We start from the raw sequence: 19,406 nt of genomic DNA on the forward strand, positions 1-19,406 counted from the left end.
TTTGAAGAAGCAATTGGAATTGAAGTTCTTCAGTTTGTTCACGAAATCTTAAGAGTTTACATTTATACCCAATATTGACCGAGTCTCTATCGATACTAGTATAATATCAACGTGTTGTTGATTTTACTGTGGAGCTAATCTTATCGTTATTGACTTTTATAATTAATCCATTTCGAGCATGCATTTCGGTAACTTTGAATGCTGTGTAAATGAAATGCAACATTTATCAGATTTTAGACTCGCTCGGGCCCCAGAGACTTGTCCCTGTTTAAATAAATCAATAGTTCATAGACGAACGGAGCAACACAAACGAACGAATGATTTCTAGCTGATTCCGGAATGAATCAATTAAAACTACCACCTGTGTCGATGATAATTTATCACTCTTGTTCTGCAATGTTTGCTTTGCAATTTTCTTCGTTTCCATGTCAATGTTTACCGAATTGACAAAGGAGAAAAATCATTTCAGAAAGTTTTACGTAAAGAGAAGAAATAATCTAAGAATATATATTTTTTCTATTTATAAATATATTTTTCTAGTAAAATTAGTGTATCTGCTGTCTTTTTACTCATTCGCTATGCTAATCCAATATCGTTTGTTTTTTTTTAGAAAAAAAGTTACTGAAACATGTAATCTAATAAATTTATATATAAATCTGACGAGAAATTTATTTTCTGATGTATAAACAAAGAAATTTTGTTTTTAGTGGAACGCTAAATCCTCAGTTATCCTACAGTTAAATACAGAAGGTGTCGAAATAAATGAAGGGAGCTGGGAGTTTCGTCGCGTTGTCGCGAACAGGTCAGCTGATCTCTAATAAATAGCACATTGTCGCGACTCTAGCATTTGTCCAGGCAGCGTGGACGTATCGTCCGAAGAAACTATTGGACTATCCCACTCGGTGAAGAGGACACGGGAAAGAATCGAGAAGATCGAAAGCCACCGCTGTCAGCAAACAATAGCGGCGACGATATAGGCACACCCGGAAAATAGACTAGGTAGCCCGGCATTGGGCAGACAACGTGTCCGATCAAGCAGCTGTTTTCATCGTGACCTAAAAGTACGCGGGGAGAGGGAACGGTCATTAAAACACCGCTTTATTCCCCTTTAAAAAGAGAAATAAAGTATCCCGTGCCTCAATTTTCGTTCCCCCGTCGAAATTCTCTACCATTCCAATTTCCAGGCCGGCCCCGAGTGTGCACTCCAGGCACGTGTACACATCATACTTGGGCTGTGAAACATAAATAAAACACTGTCGAATGCGCTGCTGAAAAACAATGAAAGGGAGGATGCAGAGGGCCGAAAAAGCTCCGCTGTTTTAACATTCGAAGCGAAAGCCGCGCCGCGCCGCTTCGATTTGCAAAAGTACGAATCTTTCGGGAGGCGTCCTGTTCGCGGAGGCGTTCAGTCGGACCAAATAGGGAATATATGTACGTCGGTATCAAGATGAACGTTGCCCACGTGTTTCTTCTCTTGGAAAGCAGCACGGAGCAAGAATAGCGTCGCCGGAGTTCTCGTTCGTATATGACTTCGATTTTGCTTTTGATTTGTATAATACTTACAGTGACTCGCATTAATATTCGGACACGATATTGTTAAGAGAATTATTGCTCCTTTCTATTGTTTATGATAATATTATTGAATCAGTTGTTTTCTCGTGTAATAAAGCACTTCTTAAAGTAAGTAGAAACATGGATTTTGTTTATTTATTGCACATGTTCTTTTGTATAATAAGCGATAAACAAGATTGTGACCGTAGGTATAGGTGAACTAGTTTTTATCGATGGTATTATGGACAAAATGAAGTATTTGGACATTTAAAAAAAAATTTAATTACAAGTGCTATAAATATGGGTATACGTACAGTTTTAAGTTTTATCTGGACAATGATCCTAAACACAAGGCCAGAATTGTACAGGAATATTTATTATACAATTGTCCGAAAGTACTGCATCCTCCTCCTCGATCGTCTGATTTAAATCCAATTGAAAATTTATGGGATCAATTGGACCGCAAAATTCGTACAACATCTACAAAGACAACAACAGAGATAAAACAACGTTTGTTAGACGAATGGAAACGGATTTCGCCGGATTATTTAAATAAAATCATCTGTAACATGTCCAAACGATTACACGAAGTAATAAAACAAAAGGGTCAACCGACGAAATATTATTATGATAACATGATTAAAAAGATTTTCATTTGATATAAAATTAATGTAATTCATTCACTGTCCGAATATTTTTGCGACGTTAAATTTTGTCACAATCTTGTTTATCGCTTATTATACAAAAGAACATGTGCAATAAATGAACAAAATTTACGTTTCTACTTACTTTAAGAAATGCTTTATTATATGAGAAAACAATTGATTCAACAATACTATCATAAACAATAAAAAGGAGCAATAATTCTTCTAACAATATATTGTGTTCGAATATTAATACGAGTCACTGTATTTTATGGCTCGCGATGGACAATCTTTACCTCCTGGAAGAACAGCATTGCTTGGTTCTATGGTAGAAGCTCGATTATCCGAGCTTCAATAGCAGAATTCTCTTTTGTCCAAATACGCGTCACACGTAATTAGCTCAATCCGAGATGATCCATATGCGAAAGAATTTAGTGTGTAAATCAATGAACATGAAATCTGCTACTGCGACAAAGTAACTATTATTATCGATTTTCTGTCACTGTACTTAGCCCGCATAATCGAAATTTCATGAAGTTGTATGAACTGTATCGTCATTGATTCGAGCGATTATACTATGACAATAGAAGAGAAACTTTTTAGCAATTAATTTCGATTATTAGCTATTGAAATCTAATAAGAGAATTAATATTTGTCAGAGATAGTCAATAAAAGTATAAGCGTACGAGTTTCATTGGCAGCAAATTTTCTATACATTACTATTTCCTTTGTGATTCGCGAAAGGATTTCGCAGCGGGAATCCGATAAAGCGCGCGGACAACAAACAATTTGTCGATACAAATATTCGTCATAAGACTCGAATGACGATGAATATCCTCCAAGCTCCTGATTTACAAAATATAAAAAGGCTGTTGCGTTTTTCATCTGGAACAAATATTATTTACCAGCATCTAAAACTTCAAAATTGCAGTTGAAAAATTGTTTTTATTGCGTTCGTTGCATGCGTTATACATGCGCGACGATCACGATTTTCTGTTTCGCGCGAATTTATTATTTAAAATTGTAACGCACAGCACGATATTCAGAGAATATACAACTTTTCGGTGACAATATTTTTTTGGTATTTTATGAGAGTATTCGTTGCATTTGATAGAATATTGTACCCGTGGAGATCGTTGCCGAAATAAACTCTCGTAACGAACGCGTCGGTTTAGTGAACGTATTTTGCACTAATAAATACGTATGTACATGAACGATTATTTCGATGAACGAGTTAATCGATTCGATTTCGAAATTAATATATCGTGAAATTAATACTAATTAATTGAAATTAATTAATACGATTCTAAACAATAGTTACAGCAAATGTTCTTGGGTACGAGTTCTCTTTCAATTTTGAAGAGGTAAATGGCATTTTATATTTCGAAGAAACACATTATTTCGCAACACGATTTCGAGGGAAATTACACATTTTCAAAGTATTACTGCGGAGAGAAAATGGATGAATTTTCATTGGAGGAACGTACGATGGTTAAGCTAATGGTTCGGGTGACTGGTTCAAATGACTGATCAGTACATGATAACGGCATAATAACACTATTATCATTTCAAGTCGATTCACGAATGCCGGATACACGTGTGCATACCTACATTATGGGCGCAGATAGTACAGAGATCTAAACGACACACCAAATGGAAGTAAAGCTTGTCGGGGGCGTTGGATGAGTTTACACAGGCATACAAGGGTAGGGCACCCGTGCAAATGGATCGAAGGCGTATGACATACCACCGGTACGAGTATCCGAACCACGATCAGCAGCTGGCCGTTCCGTAGACGAAAATCGACCCGTGAAATCAGACCAGCTAAAACAATTCATTGTAATCCCGCAAGTGCCAATTAAAAACACGAAAGCACTCGATCCTTGAAACGTTTCGCGGACCGAAAATATTTATTGCTATTAATTAAGAGGATGATTGGAACGGCGACCAACTGGGTCGTGTAACATTTTCGCTCCGGCGGGCGCGTAAGGCGTTCCGTGTGATAGTAGCTGAAACATCGGACTAATCGCGAAGATATTTTCGAAATTCCGCTTGTTCAAATTTTCTAGGTCACTTCCAATGTCTTGGAAGACTAGCTTCATCGAAATTTATGTGAGATGTAATTCTTGGAGAAATATTGGACCCGCGTCTCTCTCTCTCTCTCTCTCTCTCTCTCTCTCTCTCTCTTGTCGTCAAATAGTCACGATGGTAACCTATGGCAACAAATCAATATTATAGAAATTTAAATGATTCGACTTTGTGGATTTCTTCTTTGAGAATCGCGGAAGTTAGAAAATATAGGAACATAATTTATCGGAAGCTTTAACAATATTATCTCAACATGTTAACGACTAGGTATTAGGTTAATAAATTTTGTTCTAAGTATTAATCTGAAAAATAATTATCATCGGCACTGATAAAGCGAGTCTTGAAGAACCACATTGCTTTTATGTACTTATGATAAGAATGAATGGACGAAAGACACAGTAGTAAAAAATGCCATAAAACTTTGTAGATCTGTAAATGTCACATTGCTTCACGCTACACAAGATTGTTCATAATCTGACACTAACCGTAAATCATTTTTAGCTTCCGCAAAGATCCGCGGACTAACATTGTGCAATAATCAATCCAAATGTGAAGTGTCTTCATAAAATCAGTGCATACGAGACTTAAAGAACAAATAAGTAAATACCATTCGCTGAAAACATCTAAGACTGTTGATTCGATAATATTCTGCAGCTTGTTCCCTGCCTGGTTAAGATCCTTCACAAATACAATAAACGTTTGTTCGACTGACTTAACCCTTAGCGCTCCACGCGTTTCTCGAGTACCGCCTACCAGCAACTCCGGCACACTTTTGGAGCGAAGCGCCTGAGATAAAGGAAGTCTTATTTTGAGCGGAAAAGATTACACGTCCTTGCGAATGCATTTGATTTTATTTATTTTATAAATATACATTTTCCTATTGTAAATAAAAGATAAATTTTAAATTCTGTAATTCACCATGGTGCGATATCTTTGGTAACAATCTCCCATGTGCAGTCTGGGTTTACTTGGACAAGTGTCACAGTATTCGCTTTGCCAAATAGAGTTACCAGATATTTCTTTCAAGTTTAGAATATTTTCTGCGTAATTGTTGGTTTCCTTTATAATTTCATTTACCAATTCGTCCGTGAAAAATAATTTAAAATATTGTATCGGCTGTTCAACGTTTGTAGGAACTTGTGGTCCAATGACCTGTGGCAATACACTAAAAGGTATTCTGTCTGGAATATGTAATTCTTCCGTAACATCGCGCCATTCATCTATGTCTTGCAACGAATCTTCGCTTTCACTTTCAATAATTCTCATTCTTCGTCTCTTTGGTAGTATAATTTCGCTACTACTACTCGAAGTATCAGAATCATAACCAACATTGCCTTCCACGATGTCTTTTAACTCTTCAAAATCAAACACGTCTTCGGTATCGCTCGGCTCTAAATTCTCATCGTAATATTTATTTTTCTCCATGTTGCTAACCATAGAAAAGGTCAAAAAATGGTTTAATCGTAATGGTACAGACTTGGCACGTTTTAACTACAGATAACAATTGCTAACGCCGACGATAACGTATGCTAAAAACATTTGGATCCGCAGCGGAGCCTTCGGAGTTACGGAGCAAATGACAAATGTCTCCGTAGCGGAGCCTTCGGAGCGCTAAGGGTTGAACAATAGCTGCGTTATTCAATCTTAATTAGACGTTTTCAGAGACGGTGCTCGCCTGCGTCTTCTCTGCGTAAAAGGTGGACCGTCTTGTTTATGTTTCAGAGCAGCCACAGGGGCAAAAACCTCCACAAGACAGAGGACACAGAGCAACAATCACAGCAACATCAGCGAGCTGCTGGACAATCTGCTTCGCGGTTACGACAACAGCGTCAGACCAGACTTCGGCGGGCCACCGGCCACCGTTGAGGTCGACATCATGGTGCGCAGCATGGGTCCGATCTCAGAAGTCGATATGGTCCGTATATTTTCCCGTTCGCTTTTGTGTTCGCCTCGCAAAAACATCCGACGCGTAAATTCAACAACTAACGAAAGACTCCTCCGCCGATCTTATCGAGCACGTTCCGAATTCCATTTCGTTCCCTGGCAATTCTCACATGCTTGCTGTTTCCGTTAGCCCTGAACACTATCTTCGCTGAAATTTCATCCTAGGCAACCTTCCCGCGATATCATCGAGAAGATACAACAATGGTAACGCTACATTCTTCGGTATTCGTTCGTGCCTCGATGCAAATCGCAACGTTCGTAGATCATTTTATAGATATCGAAATGGAAATTCGTCGGCTGCGTCTCGTTTCAGAGATCAATCTCGATCAGAATTGATCAGTTTTGTCGGCTTGATTTTAGAGCACGTAAGGAACCTAGTTGCGATCCTAGTCGCGGCTAAATAGATTATTGAAAATTTAGAATAATAATAAGCGAAAAATAATTTCGTTAAAAAGTGAATATGGCACGTTAGATCAATGGAAATCTGTTCCTCAGACATACTCGATGGACTGTTACTTCCGGCAGTCGTGGGTAGACAGACGTCTGGCGTTCCAAGGCGGCATGGAAACACTGGCGCTTAGTATATCGATGCTGGCGAGAATCTGGAAACCGGACACCTACTTTTACAACGGCAAGCACAGCTATCTGCACACTATAACCAGCCCGAATAAATTCGTCAGGCTGTTTCAAGACGGCCGAGTCCTTTACAGCTCTAGGTACGTGAATAATTCATCGGAACAATGCAGTTTCACGGGCCTGCGTTACATCGGGAGATTATAGCGAGATTAAAACGCCGGAGACCCTGGTTTCTGAAACTGAATATTCATATCTTGACTTCGAGACAGCTTCGCGGCTTTTTTTCGTTCCAACATTCCGTCGCGTTTCTTAAATTCCGCCCCGAAACTTCCTGGACGACGAGCGCCGCGAGATGCTTGAAAAGACGAGGATCGGATTAACAATGCGCGAAAGCTGGCACTTTCGTACTTCGCATTCGCGACACATACAATAAAACTAAAAGGAAAGATGAATCGAATGGAAAATATAAATCACGAATGAAGAATAACTTCGCAGCGTGAAAGCCAAGACTTTTCTCGACGATAACTTCCAGACGTTTACCGCGTTATCCGAGTTCTCTGTTTTACTGTCCTTCCAAGCAATCGTCCTACGGTCGATTCGCGATTCGTCGACCATGATATTGCAAACTGTGTCCACCTCCTCCGACTCGGATTCATGTTAAACAAGCATGTCCCGTTTGTGCTGGAAAAACATCGCTATCGCGGCTGAAGAACGATTGATGAATTTTTCCTGTGTCCGCCGCGCTCGGATAGTGTTCAGAAAATCTGTTCAGCTTAGTCACGTGGATTGGCAAGGGAATTTGTTATAATTAGATACAGTTGTCGTGTAAACATTTGAAAAACGAAGAACAATTGTCGCCGACAAAAATTTAACACAAACTATTGGGTTGGCAACTAAGTAATTGCCGATTTCAGTTATAGATGTCTCTCACTCCCATTATTATGATATCCGTAAATGTTATATTATAAAATTATTATTATTATTATTATTATGTTATCTTTTATTATCCGTGAATGTTAGCAACTGGACAAATTGAATGCAGCGGTCAAGGAAAAGCCGCACACGTCTTTGTCCACTCGGCAAAAATTGATGGATATTGGTTGGGAATCAATGTTACACCCACCATATAGCCCTGATCTTGCGCCATCAGATTATCACTTATTTCGATCCCTGGACAACTCCCTTCGTGGTAAAACTTTTAATGATGATGACGCTGTAAAATCTCACTTTACTCAATTTTTGGCCTAAAAGGATCAGACTTTCTACGAGCGTGGAATTTTCAAGTTGTCAGAGAGATGGCAAAAGGTCATCGAACAAAATGGAAAATACATTACAGATTAAACTTCATTCCAAGTAAAAAAAACTTTTTATTTCATTGAACAAATCGGCAATTACTTAGTTGCCAACCCAATATTTTCTATTTATTTCAACTATCTATTTATTTAAAACTTCGCTGTCTACAAACATAAAAGTTCATGCAAATATTACTGCAAATTAACATTAAATTTTAACATGTGCGTATACGATGTACAATTAACTAAAAAGCAACGAAATATTTTTTACGAATTTCTACCGTTCAAGCTTCTAATACCGCTGCAGAAATCTATGAAATAAATGATTTCACGTCTACGAATCGATACCGATCAGTCTCTTTGAGAACAAGGATTATGAAAAGCCCCGGAATCCACCATTAATTTTATATTTCGAGGGTAACATAGCTCCCGATTGTCACCGGCCGAAGCTATAGTAACCAGTTCGCGAAGAAAATGGAAAGTTCATAACCGCTGGAACATGAATAACCGAATAAGTGACCGGATTAATACCTGTGCATACTTCATTATGCAGGCTTTCATTGTCTCTTAAAAAGCTTTCACGTTTCCGTATTAACGAAGATTTCAATAGAAAATTGTATCGCATCGTTTGCGATACCGGACTACAATTAAAAAGATACCGAGTCGATGATCGATTATCACGCGATAAGACCTCACAACACAAACAATTATATCGTCGTTATTTATCTCCATTACGTAAAATGACACAGCAGCTTCTCTCTAATGACGGTGCATGATCATCCGTTTTGAAGGAATGATGGCATTTGATGGAATGAAGGCATTTCATCATCTTCGATCGTTGCATTTCTAAACGCTAAAACTGATTTCACCTGTCTTCGGAATAATTTAACTCGATTAACTTCGTCCACGTGTTACCAGATGTAAAAAATAGTAATTCCTTATTTTTGAGAGTTTTCTCTTATCGAGAAAAGTTGACAATTTCAAACTTGATATAGTAAGTGTAATTGTTGTTCTTTCGATTTAGAGATAAATTATTCGCATATCCATACGATTTTATACGAGGATTAATGTTGTCAGAAATAGTAAATAAAAGTATAAGCGTACGAGTTTCACGAAAATTTGCAAACAATTGTGCTCGATATGTAGACAGCAAATTTTCTATACATTACTATTTCTTTTGTGATTCGTGAAAGAAGGATTTCACAGCGGGAATCCGATAGAACGCGCGGACAACAAACAATTTGTCGATACAAATATTCGTCATCAAGAAAAGTTGACGATTTCGAACTGATATAATAAGTATAATTGTTGTTCTTTCAATTTAGGGAGAAATTATTCACACATCCATACGATTTTATACGAAGATTAATGTTGTCAGAAATAATAAATATAAGTATAAGCGTACGAGTTTCACGAAAATTTGCAAACAATTGTGCTCGATATGTTGACAGCAAATTTTCTATACAGTAATATTTCTTTTGTGATTCGCGAAAGAAGGATTTTGCAGCGGGAATCGGATAGAACGCGCGGACAACAAACAATTTGTCGATACAAATATTCGTCATCAAGAAAAGTTGACTATTTCAAACTGGATATAATAAATGTAATTGTTGTTCTTTCGATTTAGAGATAAATTATTCGCACATCCATACGATTTTATACGAGGATTAATGTTGTCAGAAATAGTAAATAGAAGTATAAGCGTACGAGTTTCACGAAAATTTGCAAACAATTGTGCTCGATATGTTGACAGCAAATTTTCTATACATTACTATTTCTTTTGTGATTCGTGAAAGAAGGATTTCGCAGCGGGAATCCGATAAAACGCGCGGACAACAAACAATTTGTCGATACAAATATTCGTAATCGAGAAAAGTTGACGATTTCGAACTGGATATAATAAATGTAATTGTTGTTCTTTTGATTTGGGGAGAAATTATTCGCACATCCATACGATTTTATACTTCTGTCGCATTCCCATCTCTAAACTCTGCTCTGTCATACCCTCCATGCATACACGCGCATATTTACATTTAGTTCTTCTACCAGGATTTCTTCTATTTCCCCAGTGTATTTCTCGATTCAGCTAACCCGCCTGGTATCTTGCTGCTGATTCCTTCGCATTTCCACACGTTCTTCCATAGTTCCACCTTACCGCCGCATACTCTACAGCTCTCATATTCTTCATCTCTGTACACGCTATTTCCTACATTATCACGCCTAAGCCGGGCCCACTCTTCTCTGTCCTTTCTTTTAGCTCTTTTATCCTTCCAATATGCCTCTTGTCCTAGTTCCTTTTTTCTTTCCTCGTATGTCAAAGACATCGAATATATTGAAAAAGTTTGAGAGCAACTCAAATGTAAATGAAACACGAAGGTAAGCCGAGAAATGAAATAATTTCTAAAAAAAAAGAAACGGAGAACGCAAAATTTGTCATCCGTTGTTTTAACCTTAGCCTACTCGGGGCGTATAGTTCTCAGGTGGGATGTACTTTTTGAAGAACGATTCGTGTCGGACACATGATTCTTAACAAGACCACGGAGAGGCGTACCGGTGTGCACGTGTATAGAGGCACCTTGAGCTCAAGGGTTAATTCTGGCGCGCACAATAGAGCCGATCCAGTAGACTAGGTCAAGAGAAAGGGAATGGCTTAACAAAGGGGAAACGTACATCGCTCGAGTCTCTGCTCCCGTGTATTTCTATTTGTCTTGTCGGACAATTCGGAATAGCCGAATCGTCGAACCTTTCGTCCTGCCAAACCCCAGAAACTTGGCCGTCATATTCCGGCACCCTACGCGACAGAAACACCGACTCTATCGAATGGGTTACTCTTTGTGCCGTTCAATGAAATACTGGAAACGTTTAAAGGCAGCCCGCCGCCGATGCGTGGACCCCGAACGCTTTTGGCAATTCGAAAGTTCGCATTATTTGCGATTCGATCTGGCCATGGCGAAAAATAGCAAAAAGGAAGAGTTTAGCGCGTTCACTGGTACGCTTGGTAATCACACAAAATTAACCCTTTGCACTCGAGCGGCGACTCTAAGGCGCCATTAAAAGTTGTTATTATCACGTTTCAAAGTAATTTTAACATCATCAAATCGCTTTGTACTAAGAAAAAGACTGTAAAATGTATAGCTGTTGCATGGGTCACAAAATTCAATTTCATATGTATAAAATGCACTAGGTTGCATAAAATGGAAATACTATAGATCGAAATAACTATTTCGAATTTCGAGTTAAAATGGCTCCGACTGCAAAGGGTTAAACGAAGTCGGAGCAGTTCATTCAACTCTTTGAGCTTGCTAATACTATGGAAGTATTGCTAGTAATTATGGTATTTGCAGGATCTACAATTTTTATTTCATCAAATCGGTATTAATAGTATCGATATAATTTTACGCTAAAGTCTATTAGTATAGATATTTCTAATCGATATTTTTAATAAATATAATAGATATTTCTATATTAGATATAAATAATTAGATATTTTCAGATATTTTTATTATGCTATATATACATAGTTAGATATTTTTAGATATTTTTATTATACTATATTATATAATATAATTTAATATATAATATAACATATTTATTATACTATATTCTATCAGTCGTAAGGACTACATCGTTTTATATTTTATTTTTCAATATCAGCGGAATTAAATTTTCATGTCCGAACAATAATTTTATCACTAAAATATGGATAGCAAGATGGCCGCTGAAGATAGTCCATCGTTGAATCTTGAACCTCGAATACTGTTAACATTTCTACCAGTGGTGAAATCGTAATCGTGTCATTGCAAGAGTTTGCCTGATCAATGAGATTCTACACTACTTTGGCAATGCACTCGCTGCATTTCTCTGGATCTTGACAATAGGAAACATTGTTGTAGAAGTCCCTATTTAAATTAAAGTTCGAAATTATATACTGTAGAAACTCGATTATCCGGGCCTGCAATATCAGAATATCATCCGTTATTTAAATACTTTTAACCTGTAATCAGCTCGATGAAAGGCGAAACATATAGAAAACGATTTATTGCACGAATCAATAAAGAAGACGTCCGGCACTTGAACTAACAATAAGCAACTGTTCTATTGTCTGTATATTTATGTCACTCCGCTTAGCCTGAATAATCGAGGTTCTACCGTGTATTTACACATTCGCCTAGCTAAACTGAATTTATCATAAAAACTAAACGTAAAATACAATGACATTCACTTTTATCGTTCGTGTTTGACGTTATAATTCGATCGGTTCGGTTACTTTGTGCAATCGCATTGCAAAACGATCATCTAAAAATAATCTCCGACATTAAAACTTTCCACGAGTCCAATTATGAGACGAGTAATCTCACCCAGCGCTCTTGGTACGATCCTGAAAATCGAATTTCTGCGGAAACTTTCCTCGCACCCTCCCGTGGCCGATTGCTAACTATTAAATGTCGATCACGTCGAACTATTTACACAGCACTTTATTAGCTGCTACTACAGCTCTCCGCCAAATATTGACCCAAGCAGCTCCTACTTACTTTGCCGAGATTCAACATAGTTAAGTATTTTTCCTCTCGGTGAAATCTTAGAACAGAGGACCGCGCGCAATTAAATCACCCCTTGCGCCATCTTGAAACCATGAATAGTAAAATTGTGTTCGCAACTTCGTAAACAGCTTTAAATGCTTTATATCTTTCTCAGAAAAATATAATCGTTATTCATGTACAGTAGGTAATATAGATGTTTATATAATACATATAGATAATTAGATATTTTTAGATATTTTTATTATACTATATTATATAATATAATTTAATATATAATATATTTATTTATAATATTATTTATAATATAATATATTTATTATACTATATTATCCAATTATCTATATAGTACATTATATTATACTATATAATTTAATATACTATATAGATAATGATAATAATTATAATAAGAATAATTAATAATAAATAGATAATTAGATAATATATTATATTAGTAGTATAATATATATATTTTTATTATACTATATAATATAATATGCTATATAGATAACTATAATAATTATAATAAGAATAATTAATAACAAATAGATAATTAGATAATATATTATATTAGTAGTATAATATATATATAATATTATATATTAATATTATATATAATTATCTATATAGTATATTACATTATATACTATATAGATAATTAGATATTTCGAAAGTTTACAAACCAAGTAGAGCTTTATATAAAGATGAATAAATAGTACTATTATCTTCTTATTACTGCGACGTAAGAAACTTTTCTCTTGTTTCTGACTTTATAAAATTCAATTCAAACATCTTCAGAATCTGCGAAATAAAATTCTTCTTAAATACTTTTCATTTTCTGAAATTTCTGTTGAAGTATGAGAATTTGCATGAACATCGCCAGAGTCTTTGCAATAATGATTCTGTCGCGTTCGGTATGATAACACCTTAAGAGAATCATTTGTTCCATGCTCTGCCCCGTATAAAAAAATGATGAACGTAAAAGTTTACGAACGCCTTTTTCTACGGATTTAACGCATTCCTGATCGCGCGTGAATCGACCTTGCTTGCTCCGGACGCGCTGGTATGCGTCCATATAACGGCATCGATGCATAAATGGGTCGACCATCTTTTACCTGTAAACTTTGACTTCGTCAGCTCGACCGAGAACTCGTCTGTCCGTTTATCGCGCGCGAAAATGTTTACACACTTATCTCCGTTAGGTTTTTATGATCTGGTACAAGTGGACCGCGGATTTTATCTACTTATGGGATTTTTCATATTTTAAATCTTGATTTACAAGAAGATCTTTGCGCAAACTGCGCGCAAAGATTACAACGAAACTGTCGTGGTGTAATTGCAGAACTATAAACTAATTAGTCGAGTAACTAAATTACTGGAGCAGTGTTACGAATTAGCAAAAAAAAAAAAAAAGAAAAGAAAATCGAATGACCACGTGCTCCAATATCGAGTTTTCGGAACACTCTCTCCAATAATATCATACCGTACACCGAGTCAATTTAATTAAAGGCGATCCAGCGATGTTCGAACGAGACTAAGCTGTTAATTTACCGTGAAAATATCGGGAAGCAAGAGATCGCGGCCTCGTCAAGCAACAGACACATTCCTCGAGGAAATTAAATAAATAGTTTTGCGGTCGAGCTTCTCGATCCTTCGATCCTCGAAACTTTTCGTATGACCTACTTAAGGCAAAGTTTGTTAATAAAGTGCATCGCCTAGCCATACAAAATGAATGATTTTCTGCACGTTATTGATCGCGGCGCCCGGTATTGTGTACCATAGAAATATTACCAAATTGATTGGCACGCGAATACATGGCGCGGACAACACGGCGAGGCAGACCTTTCGCGGGCATGCATATCATTAAGAATATTAAAACACGAACACTTGGGACCGATGCCAGATGCACCCCAAAGTAATGACTCAGACCTAACGCGAGGAGCATTTTTGCATCGCGTTTTATTTTACGGTTCTCAAAATCGATCCGGAACGTATGTACCATAAGTTTTGATAATCGTAGCTCTTCGCTCTAAAAATTAGAAAAATCTAATCCTTTTACGATTTAATTGACTCGTCGATAATAGTTCTTGCAAAATCATGCCGTGTTTCAACTCTGATGCGCTCCTCGATCGAATGACACCTTCGAAACAAGTTTTATTATAATATAATATAATAAATAATAATATATTATTATTATAATATAATATAATATATTATTATTATTATATTATAATAATATATTATATAATATATTATTATTATTATATTATAATAATATATATATTATAATATATTATATTCCCGAAAACTATGTCTAAAAAAAATATGAGAATCTGATAAGATATAATTACGTAAAAATTCCGTTCAATCGCGCCCCGATCGTCTCGTATACTTATTTATGACGCTCGGAGAGATATCCTTTAGCTCTGAATGAATCAAAAATGCCTATTCTTTATCAGCAGTAAAGACTGAAAAATATTTTTAAAAGAGTATAAACATAAAGAATAAAATATATCAGATCTCAATCGCGAAAAGAGAGAGAAAAATATTTAGCTAGCGATAACACGCGGTTACATGCGTTTTTCCCAGCACGTTTGAGAAAAACACCACTTAACCGAACAACGTGTAACTGATAACAAATCCGCCGTTTCACGTTGCACAACCTAACAGCGTGACGGTCGTTGAAGGTTTCGAAGAAATAAAGAGAGAGAGAGAGAGAGAGAGCCACAAATCGAAATTATCGATGTCATGCAATCGCACGAGCTATCCCGACAGTGTACACACGCGTAGAACGTAATTTCGAGTATTATGGTCTTCATAGGAACGTTGTGCCTGGAAACACCTGCAGGATTTTGATCGTTCGCGCGACGAACTCGCGAAATCACGGCACGATTTCACGGATGGCCGGGTAAGTAGTCGGATGTACCCTTGGTGGTAGGGTACTATCCGCTCATTTCCAGACGGAATAGACCTAAAACGCGGTGCTATCCGTCACAGATAATCTGCTGCGTTCCCCGGGATCCGGCAGCCCGGAGGATTCGCCTCGGAAAATCCATGATTTTAGATTCTGCCTACGTGGTACAGGGGAAAACTACGTGATCCGGACCGTTCCGCGGGCCAAAGTAGTTTTAGGATTTCATCGTGTCTGTATGCTAATCGGGTTCGTTATTTTCATGCAAACGAGAGAGAGACCGGCCCGCGAGAGACCGGCTAAAGAATACGTCATAATAAACGCGACCCAACAAAGCTCTCCGCTTTACGAGCCGATGTACAGCGGCTCGTGCACAAGAGCCAGCCAGCGTGTTTCACCAACTTTTCTTTGTCCCGATAATATGCATCGCGGATAGGTACCATTCCGTGGACAATGGCTAATGAAAGCACTCGAACAGTATATCTACGCCGTTATAATTTATTTCTTTTACAAATGCAAAACTTCCGCCGAGTTAACTCGCTTTTTACGCGATTGTGCAGAGGCTCCGGAGCCTCCAGTCCGATTTCTTTCGATTTCGGATACGTTGTACAACCGGTGGGACCCGAGCAAATACGGTAATATCTCCAAAAATTGACGCTCAGATTGTCCACAAAAATGGACAATTTTGGAAGAGGAGATACGATCGTTCGAGCCTCGTGGCTCTTTTGTTATGGTTATCGATTGTCAACAAGTAGAAAAACGAGCTGCAAGGTTCGAATAATCGTATCTCTTCTTCCCAAATTGTGCATTTCTCTGCACAGTCTGAGCGTCAATTAGGAAGACATTACTGTACACACTTTATTCAAAACGTGTTCGGACCAAAACAAAGTGATACTTATTGCTCTAATCACGTCGTACCATTGTTAAGGTAGCAATCAGCCGTTCTTTTAATACTGAAGCTATCCAGCCTGTCAAAATCGCGGGCTTCGCATTTTTTGACCGAAAGTTACTGAAACTATAGAGACTCTCTCATAGAAAATAATTCGATAAATATCTTAATCCATGTGTATATTATAACGAAAATGGCGAGATGCCTGCACAAATACAGTCTTTTCATTGGTATAAATTCATGTATATTAACAATCGGCGACTACAAAAACGAACCGCTTGTATAGTCGTATCTCCTCTTCCCAAATTGTCCATTTTTGTTTACAAGCTGAGCGACAATTGGCGAGAATTTACTGTAATGTGAAATTGTGCAGGATTTAACCAAACTCTGCTTCTTTCGATTAGATCTACCTTGTCAATAATACTGTCATCAGAACGCCTACCAATTTCTCAAAGTATCCGCAAATAAACAAGACGAGAAACTTTGTCTAAAAACTAAGTCGACCGCACCGTTGCAGCGCGGCGGCAACTATTTAGCAGCGGGGAGGGCGGGTCAAGCGCCGGGCCACGAACGCCGTTAGAACGCGTGGATCGGAAGCTTTGAGCATTAGCGTGTGCAAATATAGCCGTCGCGGGTGTTCCAGGAATCCTCGAACCGCTAGAAAAGGGTCGAAACGTCGATCCGCGAAGAAACGGGGATGGGCGGCTGGGGACGCGCGTCTGAGGTAAATGGCGCGATTTCCAAAAAGTAGGTGACGGGTAGAAATTTTCCTTTGAGCCCGGGGGAACAAGTTCGCAAATAGCTAGCCCGAGGAGGAACCGAGGAGCCTGCGAATGCTCCGGCTATCCAGAAGGATGTTGGCAAATGTGAAGGGGCTTCGTAACGCGGAGCATGTGTACACTTCACGCTCGAGATGATTTATACCCTCTTGGACGGAATCGAGGATCTCAAAATGCCGGGGTTGCTGCAGCGTTTCACCCTCGGCCGTGCGTACAACGGGGCAAGGATTCACCGCGCCAGCAGGCAGTTTCCAATATCTCCGCTCGTCTGACCTGCCCCGATGTTTATTCTGACGATTATTCGGGTTACCTGAACTTACGCCGGCATTTAATCAAGTAAATCAGCGCTCGACCGATTCAATCCGCGATTCCCGCGCCCGGCTTCACGGGTCCGCCATTAGACAGACGTTCGCCGAACTGTTTGAACATACTTTGCCCGTAGTATTATCCTACTTTAATAATCGTTCCATTTCTCCTGTAACCCGTGACCATTCGTCTACACTCGCTGGTGAATGGTAGTCGATCAAACAGACCCTCGGCGTTAAGTATTAAATTAATGCGTTACAGCAATGTCTCTCTAATTGACGCTCAGATTGTCCACAAAAATGGACAATTTTGGAAGAGAAGATACGATTGTTCGAGCCTTGTTGCTCGTTCTTTTATGGTTATCGATCGTCAACAACTGTAAAAACGAGTCGCAAGGTTCGTATAATCGTATCTCCTCTTCCCAGATTGTCCATTTCTGTGCACAACCTGAGCGTCAGTAAGGGAGACATTACTGTACTGATAAATGGTACTCGCTATGCGATCGCCAATAAAGTAATGATCATCACATTTCTAAAAGAACCATCTTGAAAACGATGATTTTCCTTGCTAAATTTTGTTATTGCACCGATGAGTTCTATTTTTCTAGGATGTAGAAGATTTTACTGGAGTCATATCGTAGAGGTGCACCGTTGATTTTTTTCAGAATATACAATACATATTTAAGTTTTATCACATTTTGAAGGTTCTCGGTTACGTTCTTTTAGATCTTGTCCATTTCTGTGCACAACCTGAGCGTCAGTATGGGAGACATTTCTGTAGTTCCGTTGCTCATCCTTCAACCACGATTTCATCTTGAAAATAGACAATTGACGTGTACGCTTTGTGTCTTAACTGAAGACATAACGTAGAACACGCGAAGAAGACGTAACGACAAACATTGTACAACAACATTCTTTTCTTCAGTCAATTACGATTCGAAATGTACGTAGAATGAATTTTTCCGACGAATTTAAAATAAAAATTGTTGTATATACGTATCTTGAAATTATCGGGGCGTTATTTACGTTATTTGATTTACATAATCCTCGTTATATAAAGCAAACATATGAAAAAAAATGTCCCCGACGCGCAACGTACGTCATCCCGTATCAATATTTGAACAGCAACAAAAATTTATTCGCGATATCTGCGCTAAAATTTCGCAATTAATTACAATGTTCCGCGTATGGATGAGGACCTGCGGTCAGATTCAATTTCAAACGATCCAGCTGATATACCTGTTGGGTTGGGCAGATATGCTCGACTCTCCACTTCACCCTTGTATATGCGCTTGTCTTGCTCCCTAATACGAGTTGATTTGTGACTGAAGAGATGGACGTTAACCCCGTTACATTCTGAATTAGTGCCGCGCAGCATCGCAGCAAAAATCGCGGTATCTGATCCATCGAGGAAGAAGGAATTCGTTTAAATTGAATAAGAAACAACTGCTATAGTGTTTTTTGAACACTGGTAACAACTGAACCGGTACAATTGTGGATTAAAGTGTGGATGTTCGTGCAGTTATGGCATACGCATATTTCTAAAATATAAAAGAAAATGCGTATCAATTAAAGATGAACGAAAAACTGATTTCTAGATTCGCGAAACTCGAATCCGAAACTCTCGAAATCTGGAATACTTAATCTTTTCTTTTTTTTCTGAGGAGCATTTATTTTGTCAGGAACTAAACACTCGACAGATTCTTTTCAGAAAATCAAATTGTTTATTAGATATTATTAGATGAAAATAAAAACTCTCAAGTCTCACTCTCAACTCGTAAATCTTAAGTGTTATTATCGACACTTCGTGTATAAAAAATGTAGCCGTTGCCGACAACATATTAGAACAACCATTAAACGGTGAACCACCTCGAACAAGATGAAGAAAA

General features: G+C 38.0%; 1 protein-coding gene across 3 annotated transcripts in view; it reads left to right on the forward strand.

The window, feature by feature from the left end:
• The window catches only part of Grd (GABA-gated ion channel), a 76,326-nt gene that overhangs the window by 34,920 nt on the left and 22,000 nt on the right, over positions 1-19,406 (forward strand). For all 3 annotated transcript variants that reach the window (XM_076520834.1, XM_076520835.1, XM_076520836.1), the window contains 2 exons: positions 6,006-6,198; positions 6,723-6,943. In XM_076520834.1, the coding sequence (XP_076376949.1) occupies positions 6,006-6,198; positions 6,723-6,943 (414 nt within the window). The remainder of the gene's footprint in view (positions 1-6,005; positions 6,199-6,722; positions 6,944-19,406) is intronic.

This window comes from Megalopta genalis, chromosome 4 (genome assembly GCF_051020955.1).
Source record: "Megalopta genalis isolate 19385.01 chromosome 4, iyMegGena1_principal, whole genome shotgun sequence".
NCBI lineage: Eukaryota > Metazoa > Arthropoda > Insecta > Hymenoptera > Halictidae > Megalopta > Megalopta genalis.